The sequence below is a fragment of the Erythrolamprus reginae genome, chromosome 2 (assembly GCF_031021105.1).
Source record: "Erythrolamprus reginae isolate rEryReg1 chromosome 2, rEryReg1.hap1, whole genome shotgun sequence".
In the NCBI taxonomy this organism is placed as follows: domain Eukaryota; kingdom Metazoa; phylum Chordata; class Lepidosauria; order Squamata; family Dipsadidae; genus Erythrolamprus; species Erythrolamprus reginae.
The window spans coordinates 35,160,312-35,182,543 of NC_091951.1; the positions used below are offsets into that span (position 1 = coordinate 35,160,312).

Sequence of the window (22,232 nt, forward strand, 5' to 3'; positions counted from 1 at the left end):
CCTGTCTGGAACCCGCATTGCACATCAGACATTAATACAATTGAGAGAGTCCAGAAATATTTCACAAGATGAGTTCTTCACTCCTTTGCTCACAACAAAATACCTTATTCCACCAGACTTGAAATACTGGAATTAGACCATTTACAACTATGTTGCCTCTGATCTTATCTAAATGTAGTTCATAAAATCATATACCAAAATGTTTTTTTCATGTTAATGACTACTTTACCTTCAACCACAGCAATACACGGGCATGTAATAGATTCAAACTAAATGTAAATCATTCCAAACTCGACTGCAGAAAATATGACTTCAGCAATAGAGTGATCAATGCATGGAATGCACTACTTGACTCTGTGGTTTCTTCCACAAACCCCAAAAACGTTAACCTTAGATTGCCTGCAGTCGACCTCTCCCCATTTCTAAGAGGTCTATAAATGCACCACTGTGCCTACCATCCCTGTCCTACTGTCCCCTTTTAGCATTACTTTTTACTTTGTTATACTTATACAAACTATCCTATACATGTTTGACAAACAAATAAACCCATAAACACATAAACCTTTGCAAAACCAAAGTATTCATTTTATTTACTTACTTATTTGCAAAGCTATATCATATCATTCACAACAATCCATAAAAGGGTATTAAAATCATACCCTTACCCCTAAGCACCAGACTAGCTTGCATCCCCCATCCTACCCAATGCTTAGGAGAAGATCTGTATCTTCACACACCTCCAGAATGTTAATAAAGGATGCTATCAAGTATATATTGTATATGTTGTAATTATATTATATAATTTCTTTCTCTTATATCTTCTGAAGTTGACTAACAGCTGGATTCAAGTATGGATTAGCAAGAGAAATTACCTATCTGAAGATGGATATCTCTTCAACAAGACTTTTTTAGATCTAGATATTTGCCACAGAATATTCATGGCTTTAGAGTTGTTGTCCTATAGCCTACAGTTAACTACAATTAATGCGATTCTTCTATGACTAAACATTAACTTGTCACATAAAATCTTTCCCTTCCTTGAATTCATCTCTTTTATTTTGCATCCCTTTTATTTAAACCAAAAGGAACAGGAAAGCTGCAGAAGTGGCAAAAGTGTTAAACGGTGGAAAGAAAGAGTGGAGAGGGTAGTAGGAATTAAAGAGTAAATGTAAAGAAGGGGAAGAAACAGCGGGGAGAAAATAGTTCTTCTTCTGTTCTAAGTTATTCATCCAATCATTTTATTGGGAGTCATTGGTTAACTATTGTTCATAACTAAATAAAATAAACATGAATAAATAAGGCACTGATTCTTCACAGTCCCAAAGTAATCATTTTGAAAGCAGGCAGAATTCATCCAGACAAGATTCATCATGGGGCAGTGTTGGCAATGCCCAGTTTTGTCCATTTCCACTTGTGGAAGAAGTTAGGGAATTTTGCAAACTCGGGGTTTTTTTTTTTAATCATTATGTTCCCCAGGTGCCTTTCCAAACTGGGATGAGCAATAATGACTTGCCTTTCTCAAGGTGGGGATTAGGAGGAAATGAAATCGTATCTAGAAAAGACACTGGAGCAGGGAAAATCAATCACCAGAATGCTTGGACATGCTGACAAGTACCTTTTCAGTTGGTGGGTTGGAGGCTTGGCGAATGAAAATGGAAATGATAGAGCTACAATTTCAGACATTATTCCAGTAATCCAGTAGTCTCCTGGCTTGTAGAAATGGAACCACTCCTTTTCTTCTATTATCACCTTTAATGGACATTTCATCAGCATACTGGCATAGGGAATTTGAGACAGAAGCAGAAGCAGAAGCAGAAAGAGCTGTATATGCAGCAGCAACAACATTTGACATACAGTATTCTGCAGCAGATCCTTCCTATAGTTTTTTTTTCAGAACAGAATTAAATCTCAGCGATCACAGAAGACAGCAACTACAGTGAAGAAAGTTTGCCTCAGATTTGGAAGAGATATCTGTAATTTTAGACTGCACCAGTATTTGCCCAGTTTTACCCCAAACTCTGATTCCACCACTGCTTTACAAAGAAGATTATGACATAAACCTTGTTCAAAGGAGAATAAATAATCATGATTATTTTAATAATTAGAAAGGGAATTGGGAATGAGCATTGCCATAAAAGTGTGCCATTGGAGAAGAGTTTTGTTTGACTCAGGAGAATATATCTAATTTGAGAGTTGACAAAGAAACAGTTCAGTGAAGTTAGATTGTTTTTGGTCTCCAAACTTATTCTTGAGATTCTAAAGATTAAAATGTGGAAAAACAGTTCAAAACTCTTGAACTAGACAGTGGGCTATTATAATTCCTTCTTATTTTGTCTGATGTGGATGAGGCCATTTTCCTCAATAAAAGTTAGATACTCCAGTATGGTTAACTCCAGATCATAACATGTTGAACAACCCATTGGAGACCCCTGTTAAATGTCTTGTATCTTTCAAAAAGTGGAAGACTGTCAATCTTCATTGTTATAAAGAAGATCTAGTCAAAATTCCCTGGGGCATTAATCTGTAACAATGTCCCATTACTGACTTCTTCATGATAGCAATAACAATAACAGATTTATAGACCACTTCACAGTGCTTTTGCAGCTCTCTCTAAGTGGTTTACAAAGTCTGTATATTTCCCCCAAACAATCTGGGTCCTCATTTTACTGACCTTGGTATGATGGATGACTGAGTCAACCTAGAGTGTGGTAGTAAAAATTTTGACAGCCTATCACTGGGGAGAAGATATTAGTTCTCTGAAAGCTTTATGCTGTTTAGTTGGCAGTTGGTAAGTTAGATAGGAATTTCATGTTAGTGAATTCTCATGTTAGTGTACAAATATGTGTGTCAAAGAGGTCTCCTGCAAGGTGAAATCAGGATTCGTGACTTTAGGATTTGTTAGGGAAGAGAAAGTTATTTGTGAGTTCTTTGTTTGATTAGGGAAAGGGGGGCTGCAGGTTTGCTTTATATATTTGTAGGAATTATTGTAGTTATTATTTTAAATCTTGTAATCTATTCCTGTATTAAATGTATACCCATATGTATGAACTGCTGGAAAGTTAGAAACAGGGTTGTACAAGGGGGAAAGTAGGAGTAGCCAAGAGTATTCCCACCAAAAGGGAAATTAGCATTATGCTACAGAATATTGCTGAATCATAAGGACTTTGATTCCTTAGGTGAAAGAGAAAGGGATGAGTTATAAGAAAAAAAGCATAAGGCCCTATGACCTAATTGCCTCAAACAACCCTGTTTCTGTAAAAGAACAAGAGCCCTGTTCCTATAAAAGCAGATCTGTTCCTGTACAAATGTGGAAATTAAGCACAGGCCCATGTGCAAATGGCTTTAGAAGGAATGAACAGGAGATGTGGAAATTATGTAGTAACTGTATATAGCAACAAAAACACATTATCATTAGCCATAGTCTTTAATTTAAACTAAAAGCATATCAGAACACTACTGTTAACAGTTTATCATGGTTATGATTTAACATGAATTCAAATTGTGACAATTGAAGGATATGATTAATGCAAATAGTTTGAGTTGTTTTAGAAAATTTACCACTCTATTATTATAATTTAAAATCCACATGGAAGGAAGATAAGCTTCAACACATAAAATATTATTTCAAAATATGTGATTTTATACTGCATATAAACTGTACAAAAATAGATACCAACATAAAGAACCTTAATGTTGTTTTGGCATCAGATGTTCTTTTGTGTTCATGCCAGGTCTCAGGATAATAATGTAGCACTTGGGGATAAAGATGCAGCCCAGTAAACCCAGGCAGGAGGCCAGGATGGAAAAGACTTGCACAGCCACCATATATTTCCCCTTGGTACTCAGATATGTGGGAACAAAGGAGATCCAAACACTACAAAAAACCAACATGCTGAAGATGATCAGTTTGGTTTCATTAAAGGCCCCAGGCAGATTTCGAGCCAGAAATGCCACCAAGAAACAGATGGCAGCCAAAAAACCCATGTAGCCAAGAGCAGAGTAGAACATGATGACAGAGCCTTCATTGCACTGCAGCAGGATATGTTCTGGTTGGGATTGAAAATCAGAATCTGGGAATGGGGGAAAGATTCCCAGCCACATCATACAAATGCCTACTTGAATACCGGAGCAAGATAAAACAATATAGTTGGCCAGACTCTTCCCCAGCCATTTCCTCATGCTGCTGCCTGGTTTTGTGGCCATAAAGGCCACTACCACCATTACAGTCTTGGCCAGCAAGGAAGACACAGCAACTGAGAAAACAATACTGAAAATGGTTTGTCGAAGGAGACAGGTCATTTTCATAGGGCGACCGATGAATAGAAGGGAGGTCAAGAATGAAAGCAGGAGTGAAACCAGGAGGATGTAGGTGAGTTCACAGTTGTTGGCTTTGACTATGGGAGTTTCTCTGTATTTCATGAAGACTCCCAGAATCAGGGCAGTAGTTAGGGACAAAACAATAGCAAAGAAAGCCAGGAGGAGGCCCAACAATTCTTCATAGGATAAGTAGCTTATATTTTTTGGGACACACTGATCTCGTTTCTTATTGGAATATTGATGATTGGGACACTTTTCACAATGGACTGCATCTGAAAAAAATTGGTTAGTATATATCTGTTTCTGCAGCTGTAGGAGCATGAAAACTGCATGAGAAATCGATTACTTCATTTTCAAGAAATAATATCATATTTCTGTCCAGAGATATCCATATAACACAACATTAGTTAAAACATTCAACACTCTTTTTAATGATTAAAGATGAATGTGATTATGTGAAAACTTTTCCTCTTTCCCAAAATCAAGCAAGAAAGTAGCAACTCAATAGAAAGCAGCAATCTTTCATTATTTATTTTAATGTTCACATAATCATACAAAATTTGCTGATAGTGCCCAATCTTTGAAAAGTTTGTGGAAATGTCATTTTTTTTGGTTGCTTCTTGATCAAATATCCTCAAAAAAGCACTATAGAGTCTACGGAAAGGGGCGGCATACAAATAAATAAATAAATAAACAAACAAACAAACAAACAAATAAATAAATAAATAAATAAATTCCATGCTAATTTTTTGTTTTGTTTTTGGAGCCACCTACTCTACCTTCCTGTTCAGAGAATGTTCCTTCCGCACACAGAGAACAGTCGTAGCAGCAAACAGGGGCTCCCTCTTTCACAAGCTTGACATAACCTGGAGAGCAAGTTTCTGTACATCTTGAATAAGGCACCATCTAAACATAATGATAATGGTTAGCTTTCTCTGTTTCTAGCTGGATCACTGTATTTTCGAAGTCGTTGTTAGCCTGAATTAGTCTTTCATTCATATCATCCATACGTTTATGATCTTGTTCAATTCTATCCTCTAGCTCCTGAATTTTTTGCTCATGTTTTAAAATTTGTTGTTGAAAAATTTCATGTTTGTTGTCCATATTTTGAATTCTCTCTTTTCACTCATGTCATTCCTAATCTCCCCAATTTCTCTTTTAATTTCATCATGTTTTTTTGTCATCATATCTTGCATTTGTAGTAACATTGCCTGGAGTTCCTTAAAAGAGTTAGACCTTTCCCTGGGTAGCATGTCCTCAAGGGATCTCTGAGTAGATGGCTGGGAATTGTGGAGATAGACTGATTAATTGGTCTCCTCCCGGAACCAAGTCTAGATAGATTTGAGAGGATCATCATTTTTATATATTCCCACCAGGAGTCCCACTTAGACAAACCTTTTTTGGTCCCTTCCACTATTTAAAATACTGTGCTAGCTTTGATCATAAACAAAGAAAGAGTAAATAGTATTTATAAGGTTATACAAATTAGCAATAGATATTCTGGATACACTTCTATAATTTGTATCTATTACGAATAAATCAAAGCCAAGTATCAATCTATATTATATAACAATCTATGTAACAAATCAGGAAAATTCAAAATAAGCCTTGATCATATATCAGATTATAAATAAAAATTGTGAGAGCAAGTGAGGTCAAGAAAGTTAATTAGTTGTCGAACAATCAGATATTCAATTTTTCAAGATTTATCAATAGAATCAAGTAGAAATAATAGTTTAACTATGTAATTAATAGTCAGGTAGTTAAATCAACAAGAGAGAGTAAAGGCAATCAAAGTTTATCATATCACTAATAGTAACTTATTTAAATTTGTTTATATTATTCAGAGTTTAGGTTGTTATAGTCAGTTTTAATCAATTGTAATCAATTCTTATAGTTCATTAGTTTCTTTATGTGAGCAAAGTTTATAATCCAGTCTAGTAGATGGTGAAATGTTACAAAGGATCGGTAGAAGAGACTTCTGGAAAAACCTAAGGTTTTTCAGTCGAATCCTCACAGGTCCTTTAGTCTGTGCTTTGGACTTTCTGTGGTATCTGTCAGCAACCACGTAAAGCACACAGTCGAACCAAAATTTCTGGAATAAATAGGTAGTTCAAATTGCTGTCTGTCACTTTTGGATTATTTGTAAGTTATTTTAGTTATTTTTGAAAGATTTTAAAATTGTTCTCCTCTTTTAACCCTTAGAAAAGCATCTGATCTTATTTATTTATTTGTTTATTTGTTTGTTTATTTATTAATTCATTTATTTATTTAATTAATTCAATTTTTATGCCGCCCTTCTCCTTAGACTCAAGGTGGCTTACAACATGTTAGCAATAGCACTTTTTAACAGAGCCAGCCTATTGCCCCCACAATCCAGGTCCTTTTTTGTTGTTGTTAAGAAACGCTGTCTTTTTTTTAATCGAAAAAACCCAAAAGAGTCAAGAGATTTATATAGACTGATAGAAAGAATAGAAGGCCAGGAATGGAAATGACAGGAGGAGATAGTGGATAAGATAAGGAAACGAGATGAAAAGAACAGCCATACAGAAGAACCTAAAGAAATTCCAAGTACGAGAGCAACAAGACCCAAATACAAATAAAGTCACACAGAAATAAACTAATCTAGGGGTCGAACTATACTCCATGAATATAAATGGATTAAATACACCAAAAAAAAGAAAGAAAGAAATTTCTTAATAAATTAACTAAGAACAATTTAGACATAATAGCTTTACAAGAAGTCCATATCAAAGAGAAATTTGAGCACCTTCTCAAAAGAAATAAACTGGGAAACTTATTCACATCGTTAGCTCAAGAAAAAAATGGAGGAGTGATTTTCTATATAAATGTAAACATAGAGGCAATTTTAAGATACAAAGATACAGAAGGGAAGATCTTAATTGTGGAAATTCAGAAAAATCAGGAAACTATAACTCTGATTAATGTATACGGTCCCAATGAAGGCCAAGAGAAATTCTATTAAAAATTGCAAAATAAAGTTAGGGAATTTGCAAAAGACAATATTTGCATGATGGGGGATTTTAATGGAATAATTTATAAAGATTATGACTACAAAAATGGTGGATTGCAAAAACAAAAGAAAAAAACCCTACCAAATGTCTTTTTAGAACTAATCAAAGAATTTAAACTCAAAGAGGGAGGGAAAGAAATCCACAATTGAAAAAAAAAATCACTTATTATTCCAACAGACACAAATCTTGGTCAAGGCTAGACATGATCTGGATTATGACCAAAATAATTACCCAAATAGAAACAATTGAGATAGAAACTAATTTAGCTTCGGACCATAGCACGCTAAAATTAATCTGGAAAGGTAAAAAGCAATTAAACAGATGGACACTCAAAAAGTCCATTTTAAAACAAGAAGACTTTAAACAGAAATTGAAAAAGGAACTTAATTTTTTCTTCCAAGAAAATATTAAAGAGCATATTAACTTACAAAAACTATGGGACACAGCCAAAGTGGTAATTATAGGCATTGCAATCTCATATATGGCCAAATGAAAAGAAGGGGAATATAGAAAATTAGAGGAAGAGCTGCAAAAACAACCTCAGAATACCGAGCTAAAACAGGAGATGTTTTTAATAAAACACAAATTAAATTTGATAGATAAGGACAAGTTAGCTCAACAGATTAAAAGTAGTAAACAATATCAAATCATTTTGAAAATGCAAATAAACCCAGCAAGTGGTTAGCTAACAAACTTAAAAAACAGAAGGAAAAAATTGATTAACTGTCTCAAATTGGATGGGGAAGAGATATGTCATGGTCTAGATAGGAAAAAACAGATTGCTAGTGACTTCTACAATAAACTATATGAAAACCAAGATACATATCTAAGTAAGGAAACACAGGGGCAAGATATCTTTAACCAAGCAAATCTTCAAAAAATTCCGAATGGAACAAAAGAGTTATTAAATAAAAAAAATTTCAATAATAGAATTGAGAGAAACAATCAAAAGGCAAAAAAATAATAAAGCCCCAGGACCAGATAGACTTCTGATTGAGCTATATAAAGAACTCCCAGAAGAAGCAGAATAAACACTTTTAGAGGTTATAATGAAGTCCTGGAAGAAGGCAAAATTCCACCTTCTTGGAAAGACGCAAATTTGGCTTTAATAGCAAAAAAAGATACAGACCCAACTGAAATTGCCAATTACCAACCCATTTATCTCCTGAATGTAGACTATAAAATTTTTAGCTCTATTTCAGCAAATAGAGTTAAGGGATACCTAAACCAATTTATACACTCTGATCAAAACAGATTCCTTCCCGCCAGACAGATTTAAAAAAAATATAAGAATTATAATAGATGCCCTTGAATACTATGAACTTTACAGTGATAAACAACTGCTTTAATTTTTTAGACGCTCAGAAGGCATTTGATAATGTCTCCTGGAAGTTTATGTTAAAATAACTAGAATTTATGGAATTTGGACAAAAATTTATAAAAGGAATCAGAGCAATTTATACGGAGCAATTTGCATACATTATGATAAATGGTGACACGACATCTAAAATTAATATTCAAAAAGGCACAAGACAAGGGTGCCTACTGTCCCCTCTTCTCTTTATTTTGACCTTAGAAGTCCTAACCAGAATTATTAGAAAAAATGAACAAATAAAAGGGCTAAGATGCAAAAAAGAGACATATAAACTTCAGGCTTTTGCCGATGATAGAAACATAGAAACATAGAAGACGTACGGCAGAAAAAGACCTAATGATCTTGTCTTCATCTTAGAAGAACTGGTTGAATCAGGACCAAAATTATTAGAAGTTTTAGAAGAATTTGGCAAAGTGGAAGGATTAAAAATTAATAAACTGAAAACTAAAATGATTGTCAAAAATATGAATGAAGTGCAAAAAACCAGTCTTTCTACAAAATTAAATATCCAAATAACCAAAAGAATAAAATACTTAGGGATCAATTTTACTGCAAAGGTTTCAAGTTTGAAAGAGGACAATTATGAAAACACCTCTCTCTTCTAGGAAGAATAACCATGACCAAAATGAATATTTTACCAAAAATATTTTTTCTTTTTCAAACAATTCCCATCTATTTAACCCAAGATTTCTTTAATAAATTGAACAGTGTAACAAACAAATTTATCTGGCAAAATAAACGTCCTAGAATTCAACTAAAATATATGCAAGATAAAATGGAGGATGTCGGACTGGCCCTACCCAATTGGAAAGAATACTATAATGCTTCAATTTTACTCTGGGTCCAGAAATGGATACATCTAAAGATTACTTAATTTAGAAGGTCACAACTTCCCATCAGGATGTTACTTCTATTTATGGGAAAACAAAATAATATATAGTACACATATTAAAAAATCCAATTAATATAGCTGAAATGACTTTAAAGACCCTAATAACATTTAAAATCACTCATTCCCATTTGCACAACAAAACATACCTACACTCATTGGCCAGGAGGCTAGGGTTTAATGGACCCAAGCCTGGTGGCACAACTAGATTCTCATGGAAGGCAAGGAGGGTGGGGGCAGTATGAATCCCTGGGGGGGAACTGGTCCCAGAGGGCTGGGCCACCCACAGAGAAGGCTCTTCCCCTAGGTCCCACCAAGTGACATTGTCCAGTTGATGGGACCTGGAGAAGGCTGACTCTGTGGGATCTTAGCGATCACTGGGGTTCAAGCAGCAAAAGGCGGTCTGGCAAGTAATCTGGTCCAATGCCATGTAGGGCTTTATAGGTCATAACAAACTGGAAACCAATCAGCTGCCATTGCAGTGTGTGGAGTATTGGAGAAATATGAGTATGCCTTGAAAGACCCATAACTGCTCTTATTTGGAAGTTATCCCAATTGGCCTCCACAAGAATTATTTCTTGTAGTTGGCTCTGGCCCATCTCCTGCTGGAGGTGGATGTGGGGAAAACATCCACATGCCACAGGTCTGTTTTGCTCCCAATAGAATCTCCTGACAAAGGCTCCTCTGACAAAGGAAGCATGAGTAGCAGAGAAGGGGGGAGTTTGGCAGACAGCACAGGAGGAGATCAATCATCCTTATCATCCCCGGATTCGGAAAAAGAACTTATGACAGATCCATGCATGCGTAGAGTGATACATAGGAGAGAACAACTGAATGATTATTACAGGAGATAGGTGAGGCCACCTGTGGTTGGGTGGGGCTGCTGTAATTAGTGCTACAGATAAAAAGAACAGCGTGCTGGTTTAGCCTTGTGGAAGTTTATTTGATTCATAGTTTCGTCAAGAGTATTGCCGAGGATTTTAACACGTTTTTCGCTGATAAAATCGCTCAGATCCAGGCAGACCTCGACTCCAATTGGAAAACAGAGTCGACTGACAACGAGTCAGTCGAGGTGACTGGGGCCCGTACTTGTCCACCTGTCTGGGAAGAGTTTGATCTGGTGACACCTGATGAAGTGGACAAGGCCATTGGAGCTGTGAGTTCCGCCACCTGTTTACTGGATCCGTGTCCCTCCTGGCTGGTTTCGGCCAGCAGGGAGGTGACACGGAGCTGGGTCCAGGAGATTGTCAACGCTTCCTTGGGGAGGGGATCCTTTCCATCATCCTATAAAGAGGCGCTCGTGCGCCCCCTCCTCAAGAAGCCTTCCCTGGACCCAGCAGTACTCAATAACTACCGTCCAGTCTCCAACCTTCCCTTTATGGGGAAGGTTGTTGAGAAGGTGGTGGCACTCCAGCTCCAACAGTCCTTGGAAGAAGCCGATTATCTAGGTCCCCAGCAGTCGGGTTTCAGGCCTGGTTACAGCACGGAAACTGCTTTGGTCACATTGATGGATGATCTCTGGCGGGCCCGGGACAGGGGTTTATCCTCTGTCCTGGTGCTTCTTGACCTCTCAGCGGCTTTCGATACCATCAACCATGGTATCCTTCTGCACCGGCTGGAGGGGTTGGGGGTGGGAGGCACTGTTCTCCAGTGGTTCTCCTCCTACCTCTCTGGTCGGTCGCAGTCAGTGTTAGTGGGGGGCCAGAGGTCGACCCCGAGGTCTCTCCCCTGTGGGGTGCCTCAGGGGTCGATCCTCTCCCCCCTGCTATTTAATATCTACATGAAACCGCTGGGTGAGATCATTCAAGGGCATGGGGTGAGGTATCATCAGTATGCTGATGATACCCAGCTTTACATCTCTACCCCATGTCCAGTCAACGAAGCAGTGGAAGTGATGTGCCAGTGCCTGGAGGCTGTTGGGGCCTGGATGGGTGTCAACAGACTCAAACTCAACCCGGATAAGACGGAGTGGCTGTGGGTTTTGCCTCCCAAGGACAATTCCATCTGTCCTTCCATTACCCTGGGGGGGAAATTATTGACCCCCTCAGAGAGGGTCCGCAACTTGGGCGTCCTCCTCGATCCACAGCTCACATTAGAGAACCATCTTTCAGCTGTGGAGAGGGGGGCGTTTGCCCAGGTTCGCCTGGTGCACCAGTTGCGGCCCTATTTGGACCGGGACTCACTGCTCACAGTCACTCATGCCCTCATCACCTCGAGGTTCGACTACTGTAATGCTCTCTACATGGGGCTACCTTTGAAAAGTGTTCGGAAACTTCAGATCGTGCAGAATGCAGCTGCGAGAGCAGTCATGAACTTACCTAGGTATGCCCATGTTTCACCAACACTCCGCAGTCTGCATTGGTTGCCGATCAATTTCCGGTCACAATTCAAAGTGTTGGTTATGACCTTTAAAGCCCTTCATGGCACTGGACCAGAATATCTCCGAGACCGCCTGCTGCCGCACGAATCCCAGCGACCAATTAGGTCCCACAGAGTGGGCCTTCTCCGGGTCCCGTCAACTAAAAAATGTCGGTTGGCGTGCCCCAGGGGAAGAGCCTTCTCTGTGGTGGCCCCGACACTCTGGAACCAACTCCCCCCGGAGATTAGAACTGCCCCTATTCTCCTTGCCTTTCGTAAGCTCCTTAAGACCTACCTTTGTCATCAGGCATGGGGGAACTGAGACATCTCCCCCGGGCATATACAATTTATGAATGGTATGTCTGTATGTATGTTTGTTTAGAAAATGGGTTTTTTAAATATTTTTTAACTGTAATTTAGATTTGTTGTAAATTGTTTCACTTTGTTGTGAGCCGACCCGAGTCTGCAGAGAGGGGCGGCATACAAATCTAAATAATAAAATAAAATAAAAATAATAAATAAAGATCGTGATTTTTGCTGTTTCCCTGATCAAGACTGTGTGTGGACTTTCTGGACTTTGGCATTGGACTCAATTTTCCCAGTTACTGGGTGAGAAATTGGATAGCCTTTAACCTGTGCCTTGTGTGTACCAGAAAATCCCTTTGACATTTAAAAAGGGAGTTTTTTCTGCTTTTCTGTTGATAAAGATTTTTGTTTTTCCTTCTATCATGTGGTGTCAGTCTTTCTGGACTAATTACCCTGTAATTATGGGCGGTTGGGACATGCCGGCAGAACAATAAATAAATAAATAAATTTCTGAGCAGCAAAATTCCACATATGGTTTCAAATAGAAGAACAAATTCCAAGCAGTCTCAACTACTTTGTTAAATGAAGTTGGCCATTGGATGGCACTTTGATTGACAGAAATCTTGACTTCTGAGGAAGCTTGTCTTTCTACGCTCCCAATTTTCACCCCCACATATGATTTGTTCAAAACTGATGTCCAGTGCATGATATCAAAGTCAGAAACAGGAACTCCATTTTCATCAAAAGAAATCCCATCTCTGGAAATATTGTGATGTTGGAAGTTTCTCAGGAACCTATGAAGCTGCATAGAATACATAGAAAAAACATAACACTTTGAGCCTTTATTCAATGTTTTTCTTGCTATTATTCTGGATTGGAGGTACTCTGAATAATTCAACCTCTTAAAATCACCAGTATAGTATGTGTTCTGGGCATGGGCCTCCGGAGCGAACCTCAACTCATAAATGACTTATTTTATGATAACAATCCCACTCTTTATTTAAACTCAAGCATACAAGAGGAAACATAGGGTTTAAAGCAGTATAGAAGCAATTATTTTTCTCTTTAGAGATAGCTGTAATCTATGCCTGGGAAATGCGCCAGAAACTTGGTCTTATCTGCATTCCTAAGATAAAGTCCATTTTTTAACTTAAACATATGCCTTTGCTCACCAAAAGCTTTCCCTAGCAAAGCATCCAACAAAGATTGTCTTTTTGAAGCAGCAATCATGATTTTAAAGCTTCATTCAAGCACACCCCCAGTTTCATGTGTCTTCCATAGAATAATATTGATTCTCCATGACCCATTTCCCACAATCCTTTTCCTTTATACTGCCTGGAAATGACATCACATCTCAAAGAGGCTAAGGCTGTAAGCTAATACCTTTTACTCTGTAACTCCTCTCGCCTTCAGAGCATTCTTCTATAGTGACGATCTATCCAATTGCTTTTCCCTCTCATGTTTTCCTCACTCTTTGACTGGGACACTCTTCCATTGTCCCATCAACCCTCTCTAGTGGTTCCTCAGGCTCACTCAAGTCACTTTCTGCCTCACTCTCTCTGCTTCCTCTGGCACCCCACCACCAGCCCAGGGTATCTAGAGGGGCCTGGCTCATCCTCAGAATCTTACATAACCTGAAGTGGACAAGGATCACTCACAACAGTATGAAACAGATTGAGTCAGCATTTCATGGGAAACTTTCTAAGGAATTTACAGCTCTTTTTCATATATTTATCTCACATTCTTAAAGACATGGTGGCTTTGTAACTGGCTGACAAATTATATTTAACATGTAGTCATCTGGGGAACCTCATCCATATGTAGGGAAGTAAGCAATGGGTACACCAGGTTTCTGTTTTAGGCCCAGCACTTTTCAATATCTTCAAAAAAGATCTAAGCAATGGAATTGAAGGGGAATTAATCAAATTCGCAAATGACATCAATCCGGCAGGCATAGCCAACACCCCAGAAGACAAGCTCAAGATACAAAAAGATCTTGACAAATTGAACATAGGCCCCTATCTAACAAAATGAAATTCAACACAGATAAAAATAAAGTTTTACAGTTAGGCTTAAGGCTTAACAAAGTAACTGTGAGAGGGATTTTGGAGTCCTACTGGACAATCACTTAAATGTGAGCTAACAATGTATGGCAGCAAACAAAAATGCCAATGCAATCCTAGCTGCATTAATAGAGGGACAGAATCAAGATCACTTGAAGATCTAGTATCATTTTACAAAACCTTAGTAAGACCACATTTAGAATACTGCATCCAGTTCTGGTCAACACAATATAAAGCCCTACATGGCATCGAGCCAGATAACAGACCTCCTTCTGCCACGCAAATCCTAGTGCCCAATCAAGTCCCACAGAGTCGGCCTCCTCAAGTCCCGTCACTCAGACAATCTTGTTTGCCGGGCCCGGGATAAAGCCTTCTCTGTGGGGGCCCCGGCTTTCTGGAATCAGCTCCCCCCAGAGATTCGCACTGCCCCCACCCTCCTTGCCTTCTGAAAAAGTTTAAAGACCTATTTATGCCACCACGCCTGGGGCCATTAGATCCTAGCCCCCTGACCAATGAGTGTTTTAGTGTATTTATGGGATGAATGGTGATGGCTGTTTTTTTTAAATTATATTGGAGTTTTAGTTTTTTAGTCATATTAATTGGATTTTTTGAGATGTTTACGTATTTGTTTTGTATTTCTGATGTGTTATAAGCCGCTCTGAGTCCTCGGAGAAGGGCAGCATAAAACTCCAATTAATAAATACTAACTAACTAACTAACTAATTAAATAAATAAATACATAAACAAATAAATAAACAAACAAACAAACAAACAAAAACTCTTGAAAAATTGTAGAGATAAAATGATAAGGAGTCTGGAAGCTAAATCATGTTAACAACAGTTACAGGAATTTGGAATGTCTAGTCTCAAGAAAAGAATAGTGGAGACATGATATCACTTGAGGGGCTCATACAAAGATGAGGGGTCAAAACATTTCCCAAAGCACCAATAGGGAAGACAAGAAACAATGGTTGGAAACTAACAAAGGAGAGAAGCTACCTAGAACTAAAGAGAAATTTCCTAATGGTGAGAGCAATCAACCAATGGAATAGTTTGCCTTCAGAAATTGTAGTGCTCCATCATTGGAGCATTTCAAAATGAGACCTGAAATGGTATAGGGTCTCCTGCTCGATTATTGCATTGGACTACAAAATCTCTGAAGTTGTTTCAAATTCTTATTGTTCTGTTTTCTGTTTTTATGTCAGTGATGGCGAACCTGTGGCATCGGTGCCACGGGTGGCACACATAGCGATATCTGCTGGCATGCGAGCTGTTGCCCTAGTTCAGCTCCAACATGCATGTGTGTGCTGGCCAACTGATTTTTGGCTCACACAGAGGTCATGAGACCACCTTTGGAATACTGTGTTCAGTTCTGGAGACCTCATCTACAAAAAGATATTGATAAAATTGAACAGGTCCAAAGACGGGCTACAAGAATGGTGGAAGGTGTTAAGCATAAAACATATCAGGAAAGACTTAATGAACTCAATCTGTATAGTCTGGAGGACAGAAGGAAAAGGGGGGACATGTTCGAAACATTTAAATATATTAAAGGGTTAAATAAGGTCCAGGAGGGAAGTGTTTTTAATAGGAAAGTGAATACAAGAACAAGGGGACACAATCTGAAGTTAGTTGGGGGAAAGATCAAAAGCAACATGAGAAAATATTATTTTACTGAAAGAGTAGTAGATCCTTGGAACAAACTTCCAGCAGACATGGTAGATAAATCCACAGTAACTGAATTTAAACATGCCTGGGATAAACATATATCCATCCTAAGATAAAATACAGAAAATAGTATAAGGGCAGACTAGATGGACCATGAGGTCTTTTTCTGCCGTCAGACTTCTATGTTTCTATAATAATTATAATAATAATAACCCCACTGATGGGTACGCCTTGTCCCCACTGATGGATACGCCTTGTTGTGGTAGTGGGGCTTGTGTGCTTCAATGAAGCTGAGAGCTGTGCCAGCGATATGATTTTATGAACTACTTTTAGATCGGATCGGACGTAACAAAATAACCCACATCCACAGTATGGTAATATATATATATTAATTTGGGTAGGCACTATGGTGTGCTTATGCACGCCCTAACAAAGCTCTTAGAAAAGGGAAGAGGTCAACTATGGACAATCTGAAGATAAAGATTTTGGGGTTTGGGGGAGAAACTACAGAGTCAGGTAATGCATTCTAGGCATTGATCACTCTATTGCTGAAGTCATAATTTCTGCAATCTAGTTTGGAGCAGTTTACCTTAAATTGGAATCTATTTCGCGCTCATGTGTTGTTGCGGTTGAAGGTGAAGTAGTCACTAACAGGAAGGACATTTTGGTATATGATTTTATGAGCTACTGTTAGATCAGATAGAAGGCACCATAGTTGTAAATTGTCTGATCACATTATTTCAAGTCTGGAGGAGTAAGGGGTTATGTTGAGAGAGGAGGAGTGAAGGACCCTTGTGAAATATTTCTGGACTCTTTTAATTGTAGTTAGGTCTGATATGCAATGCGGGTTCTATATAGGTGAGCTGTATTCCAGAATTGGTCTGCAAAAGTTTTGTAAACTCTGGCTTGAAGTTCAGTGTTTTTGTAAATGAAGCTATATAAGATTAGATTTAGATTAAGTTTAAAATTTAATATTTAATATTGAGGAATTGGAAGGGAAGAATCAATGAAACCTCAAAGGACATGACTTACCTGCCATGGCCATACAACCTGGTTTTTTTTCCTCTGATTCTGTTGGGAGGAAGAGGCAGCACTGAGGACCCAGGCCACAATTTGAATAATTTGGGAAATACGGGAGGAATCCTGAGAGAGGATTCTTGCAATCACATCATGTTGTGGAAATTCCAAGTTCTCTTTTTCCCTGCATTTTTTCCAAACTTTCTTAGATAACACAGGACTTGAATAAGAACATTGAAACACTTCATTTCCATACAGTAGGACCATAGATGCATAAGAATTAAAGTCATGATACTGAGTCCTTCTCTTTGTCTGGATAAGGAAGGAAAACAAAGTATATTTATTTTGGAGATCCACCCAGAGGTCAAAAGCTTTGACACTTAAAGCTGTCAAAGTTGTTGCAATCCACACTCTTCCCACAATGGATGTATTAGTCATATCAAACATTTGTATTATTGCTGTTAACACTCCTGTGGCCTGAGAATCTAGTTGGCATACTATTATTTTTATTTGACTCTTGATAAGAGAAAGGAACATTTCCCTTTTTTCTTGCATGAGAGTATCACTAGCACTTGACTTCATATTTGCTTCTGGGATGGTTCCTGAGAGGACAATGCAAATCCCATTTTCTAGTGTGAGAACTTCCAAGTTTCTTTTGAATTTTTCTCCTTTTTCATTGTCCTGAGAAAGGAGGCCGATCCATGTCCATTGGAACTGCTGGAGCAGTTTGACAATTGCTGAGTAAGGAGGTTCTTGGTTTGGGGTCATCCGATATGAAAAAGGGAAACGATAATTTTGCTCAGCCATCTGGTTGATGACACTATAGTTGATCTAAGATAAAAGAGAAAGTATTGGTAGTTTGTTCCAGTTTTAATGATAAATGTCAGTTGATAAATCTGAGGTACTTTCCCCACTGCTGAGAAGTTTCAAATGATAACTCTATGAATTTTGCTAGTTCCCCTGATGTTCTGTCCTGTTGTCTGGTATGCTCCCTTTGAAATCAGGGAGCTCTAACTTATTTGTGGGTGGTCCTCATAGAGTGTACCCTTCTGGTCACATTATAACTCTGTGGATCACCCACCCAATCAGTCAATTAGTCTATCAGAATAGAGCTGGAAAGTCTTCTAGTCCAATTAGCAGGAGACTCTAGCCCAACTCAAGACCCAGGGTCCTTATATCAAGCCTGCAGGGCCATCTGGAAATAGCAAAGGACCAACATGCAGTGCTTCTGCCAGTGAAAAAAGAGCTAGAGAGGACTGTGCATGGCGCTCTCACAACTGAAAAAAGAGCTCAGAAGCCTGTTTTTGCTGGCAGAGCATTCAGGCAACCACAAGTGCCCCTGAAACAAGTGAAATCATGCTGATCATGCCCACAATGGATATGTCTCCCCCCAAGATCAAACACAAATTTGATGTGGCCCTGAATGAATTCAAGTGATACCTCTGCCCTTTTCCAATCTCCCAATACCATTTCAGACAAGTGACTGTCCATTCTGTTCTTAAAAAATATATACAAACACATGCACAATGCATATGCATGCATGCGTGTGTGTGTGTGTGTGTGTATACATACGATGGTGGGATTCAACCAGTTTAACAATAGGTTCTGTTAGCATGCGTACACATATCATTTGTGAATTAAAAATTCTTCTAATATTTACTCTATGATTTTCAATTAATTTGGAGAAATATATAGAAGTGCTGCCTTCTAGTTGACTCAGAACGATTTACAACACAGGAATAGTTATATTTGGCTTTATACCTGTGGAATTTTATAGATGCTCAAGACATTAGCTATATGATCAAAGAGTTCAGAATCCATCTCTTCAAGAATTGCCAGCAGGTTCTTTTGTCTTCCACATTTGTAATTTGGGACATTTTCCTGTCCTGTAGACAGTACATCCAGCATGGCCTCATATGTCATTCTTGCACTTAAAAAGTTCTCATAGATGTTGTATCCGAAGGTGATGTTGGGTAAGAGCCTTGAATTCTGGTTGACTTCATGAACAGCGAACAAGAAGGGAAGAATGTGATAGAAGTTGTTCTCACTGCAATGTAAGAAATTTCATCATCTTCTTTCCTCTATATCAATGTTTTATGTGATTAACCTATAAGCAATTTCATTGTTTTTGCCAAAGATGTAAAATTATTCAATTCAACAGATACAAGAGTACCTCTACCTAAGAACGCCTCTACTTAAGAACTTTTCTAGATAAGAACTGAATGTTCAAGATTTTTTTTGCTTCTTCTTAAGAACCCTTTTGTACTTAAGAACCCGAAGCCCGGAAACATTTCACAGGAAATTTGAGAGTGGCACGAAAGGCCGGCCAGTTTCCTGCCATTCCTCCTTTAATCCCAGCCATCTCGAGCTTTTCTGGGCTGCCAGAGAAGCCTTTTGGTGGCACTTAAGGAGGCTTTGGCAGTCAAGAGCAAACAAAACACTTTCCTTTCTCTGGGCGCTTGGAGAGGAAAAAAACCTCTGCCAGCACCCAGAGAAAGGAAATGTTTCCTTCGCTCTGGGCAGCCCAGAGCAAACAGAGCATTTTCCTTTATCTGGGTGCTTGGAGAGGGAATAAATCTCTTCACTGTGGTGACTCCCTCATGCTGTCTCCCATACGTCCGGCACAAGGTTGCCTCCCGAAGTATCTGGCCATGGTAAGGCAAAAGGGGGTGCTTCGCCCTGGCCAAATCAATTCAGCTTCAGCCAAACTGAGGAGTCACCACAGAGTGAGAGGAGAGGGGAAGGAAGAGGAAGCTGTTAGCAGCAGCAGCAGCGGCCATGTTTCAGTCAAAGGAGCGGGAGATTTCCCCCTCTCACCTGCCTGGGTTTCTCTCTCTGGCACAGTATATGGGAGGCTACCTTGTGCCGAGTGTATGGGAGGCGCGTACTCCTATATATTATATATTATATATATATATTTATTTATTTATTTTATATTTATTAGATTTGTATGCCGCCCCTCTCCATAGACTTGGGGCGGCTCACAGCAATAAGAAAACAATGAATGACAAATCTAATATTTTAAGTAACTGAAAACCCCTTATTAAAAAAGCAAAGCATACACACAAACATACTATGCATAAATTGCATAGACCTGGGGGGAAGGAGATATCTCAATTCCCTCATGCCTGACGACAGAGGTGGGTTTTAAGGAGCTTACGAAAGGCAAGGATGGTGGGGACAATTCTGATCTCTGGGGGGAACTGGTTCCAGAGGGTTGGGGCCATCACAGAGAAGGCTCTTCCCCTGGGTCTCGCCAAACAACTAGAGACTAGCTGGCAACATCCCTTGGCTGCCCAATTGGCAGCAGGCTGAACCAATCGCTGCAAGAATGCAACTCCTCCTCTACACAGAAAAGAGGCACTGGGAAAAGGGGCAGGAGGGCAGAAGAGACTTTTGGAAGGTAAAGGGGATGAAACATGATCTTTCTCCAAGGGGAGTCGCTTCAGGTTTAGAAATAGAAGTCCCTTCCAGCAAGCCGGCAATATATTTTACAAGTAAAATATGTTACCCATTTAAGTTTGATTCATTTCTACTAACAGAAGAGATGATTTTGTAATTAAATGTTACTTCAAATGGGAACATATTTAACCCTGTGTAATTAAACTTTTTCTTCCAACAAATCATTACACCTAAGAGGATTGTTAATGCGAGTCCTGCTGACTTTTGAGTTTTAATAACTGAAAATGATTTTACAATCAATGTGTCACAAATTATTAGAATTCTTCTTTTATATAGAGATCACACTCAAATGTTCAAGTGTGTGCCCCAACGAGCTACAGTTCCCAGCTCCAATATGAACTGATGCTGCAAGGTTGTGCACAGCCAGACAGCTTCAAGGAATAATACATTGCAATACATAACAATATATAACAGAATATTATCAGTACTGGAGACTTTTGTTTGGCTTCTGATTGTCTTTCTTATTTTTAGTGAACACTGTATTCTGTTTCTTTTTGAAATAAGCAAATATATCTTATAAGTTAGTTATATGAGATTTGATTAAAGGTAAGCTCTCTTTGAAGTAAGTGAATACATTGTATATGTTGATTTGCAGATAAACAAGATAACAATAATAAAATTATTCTGATAGTTCAATAGCCAGGGAACGGAAACAGTTACAATAGTAAGAAACTTCCACGCCTTCTTTTACTCAAAAAGGAAGCATGAAGGTTTCTTATTATTGCAACTGTTTCAATCTGTTTAGAATAAATGTTTGCAAAACCAAAGCATTTATTTTATTTACTTATCTATTTGCAATGCTAATATATCACTTATATCAATTCACAACAATCCATAAATTGTCATTAAAATCATATCCTTACCTCCAGGCACCAGACTAGATATGCTCATAGCTTGCATCCCACATCCTAGCCCATTGTTTAGGAGATCTGTATCTTCACACACCTCCAGAATGTTGATAAAGGATGCTATCAAGTGTATATTGTATATGTTGTGATTTTATTATATGATTTCTTCCTCTGGTGATGACGAATAGCTGTATTCAAGTGCTGGATTGAAGATGAATATCTCTTCAATAAGTCCTTTTAGACCTAGATATTTACTGCAGAATATTCATGGCTTTACAGTTATTGTCTTTATTCTGCAGTTAACTGTACTTAATGTGATCCTCTGTGGCTAAACATTAACATATCACATTGTAAGGTCAAAAAATGCACTTGAGTCACCAGAATGCCACAATGAGACTCAAGAAGAAGCTTTGAAAATATTATTATTGTTATTGTTGTTGTTGTTTTTGTTGTTTTTGTTGTTGTTGTTGTTGTTATTATTATTATTATTATCATTATCATTATCATTATCATTATTATTAATTAGATTTGTATGCCGCCCCTCTCCGTAGACTCAGCTTTTATTTGTACATAAAAGAGCTGGATAGACTGATTTCAACATGCATATAGACAGCAACCATGCAAGGAAGAAGCCACACCCGAGAAGAGTATAGCTAGGATCTTATGCACTCATTTAGCTAATCAGAGACAAAGCTTTGTTACCCAACATGGGCAATGTCTTGCCCATGCCCCCCTTATCCATGGAGCATTCGTTGTCTATGCTCTGTTCAAGCTTTTTTGTTGTCTTACAGAGCATTTCTTGTAGCCATGTCGATTCATGCTCTTCTTATCTATTTGATGGACATTCTGGGTTAGCCTTGCTTTGCTTCTATTTATCCATGGAGCAGGATGTTC

At 38.4% G+C, this 22,232-nt stretch overlaps 1 protein-coding gene across 1 annotated transcript in view; it reads right to left on the bottom strand.

Moving 5' to 3' along the window:
- Positions 1-3,687: 3,687 nt before the first annotated feature.
- Positions 3,688-22,232, bottom strand: part of LOC139159336 (vomeronasal type-2 receptor 26-like) — a 30,149-nt gene continuing 11,604 nt past the window's right edge. The window contains exons 5-10 of the mRNA XM_070736656.1: positions 21,354-21,458; positions 18,790-19,025; positions 17,044-17,859; positions 12,855-13,082; positions 5,097-5,223; positions 3,688-4,589 (exon numbers count right to left, since the gene is read on the bottom strand). Coding sequence (XP_070592757.1) covers positions 3,688-4,589; positions 5,097-5,223; positions 12,855-13,082; positions 17,044-17,859; positions 18,790-19,025; positions 21,354-21,458 — 2,414 coding nt within the window. The remainder of the gene's footprint in view (positions 4,590-5,096; positions 5,224-12,854; positions 13,083-17,043; positions 17,860-18,789; positions 19,026-21,353; positions 21,459-22,232) is intronic.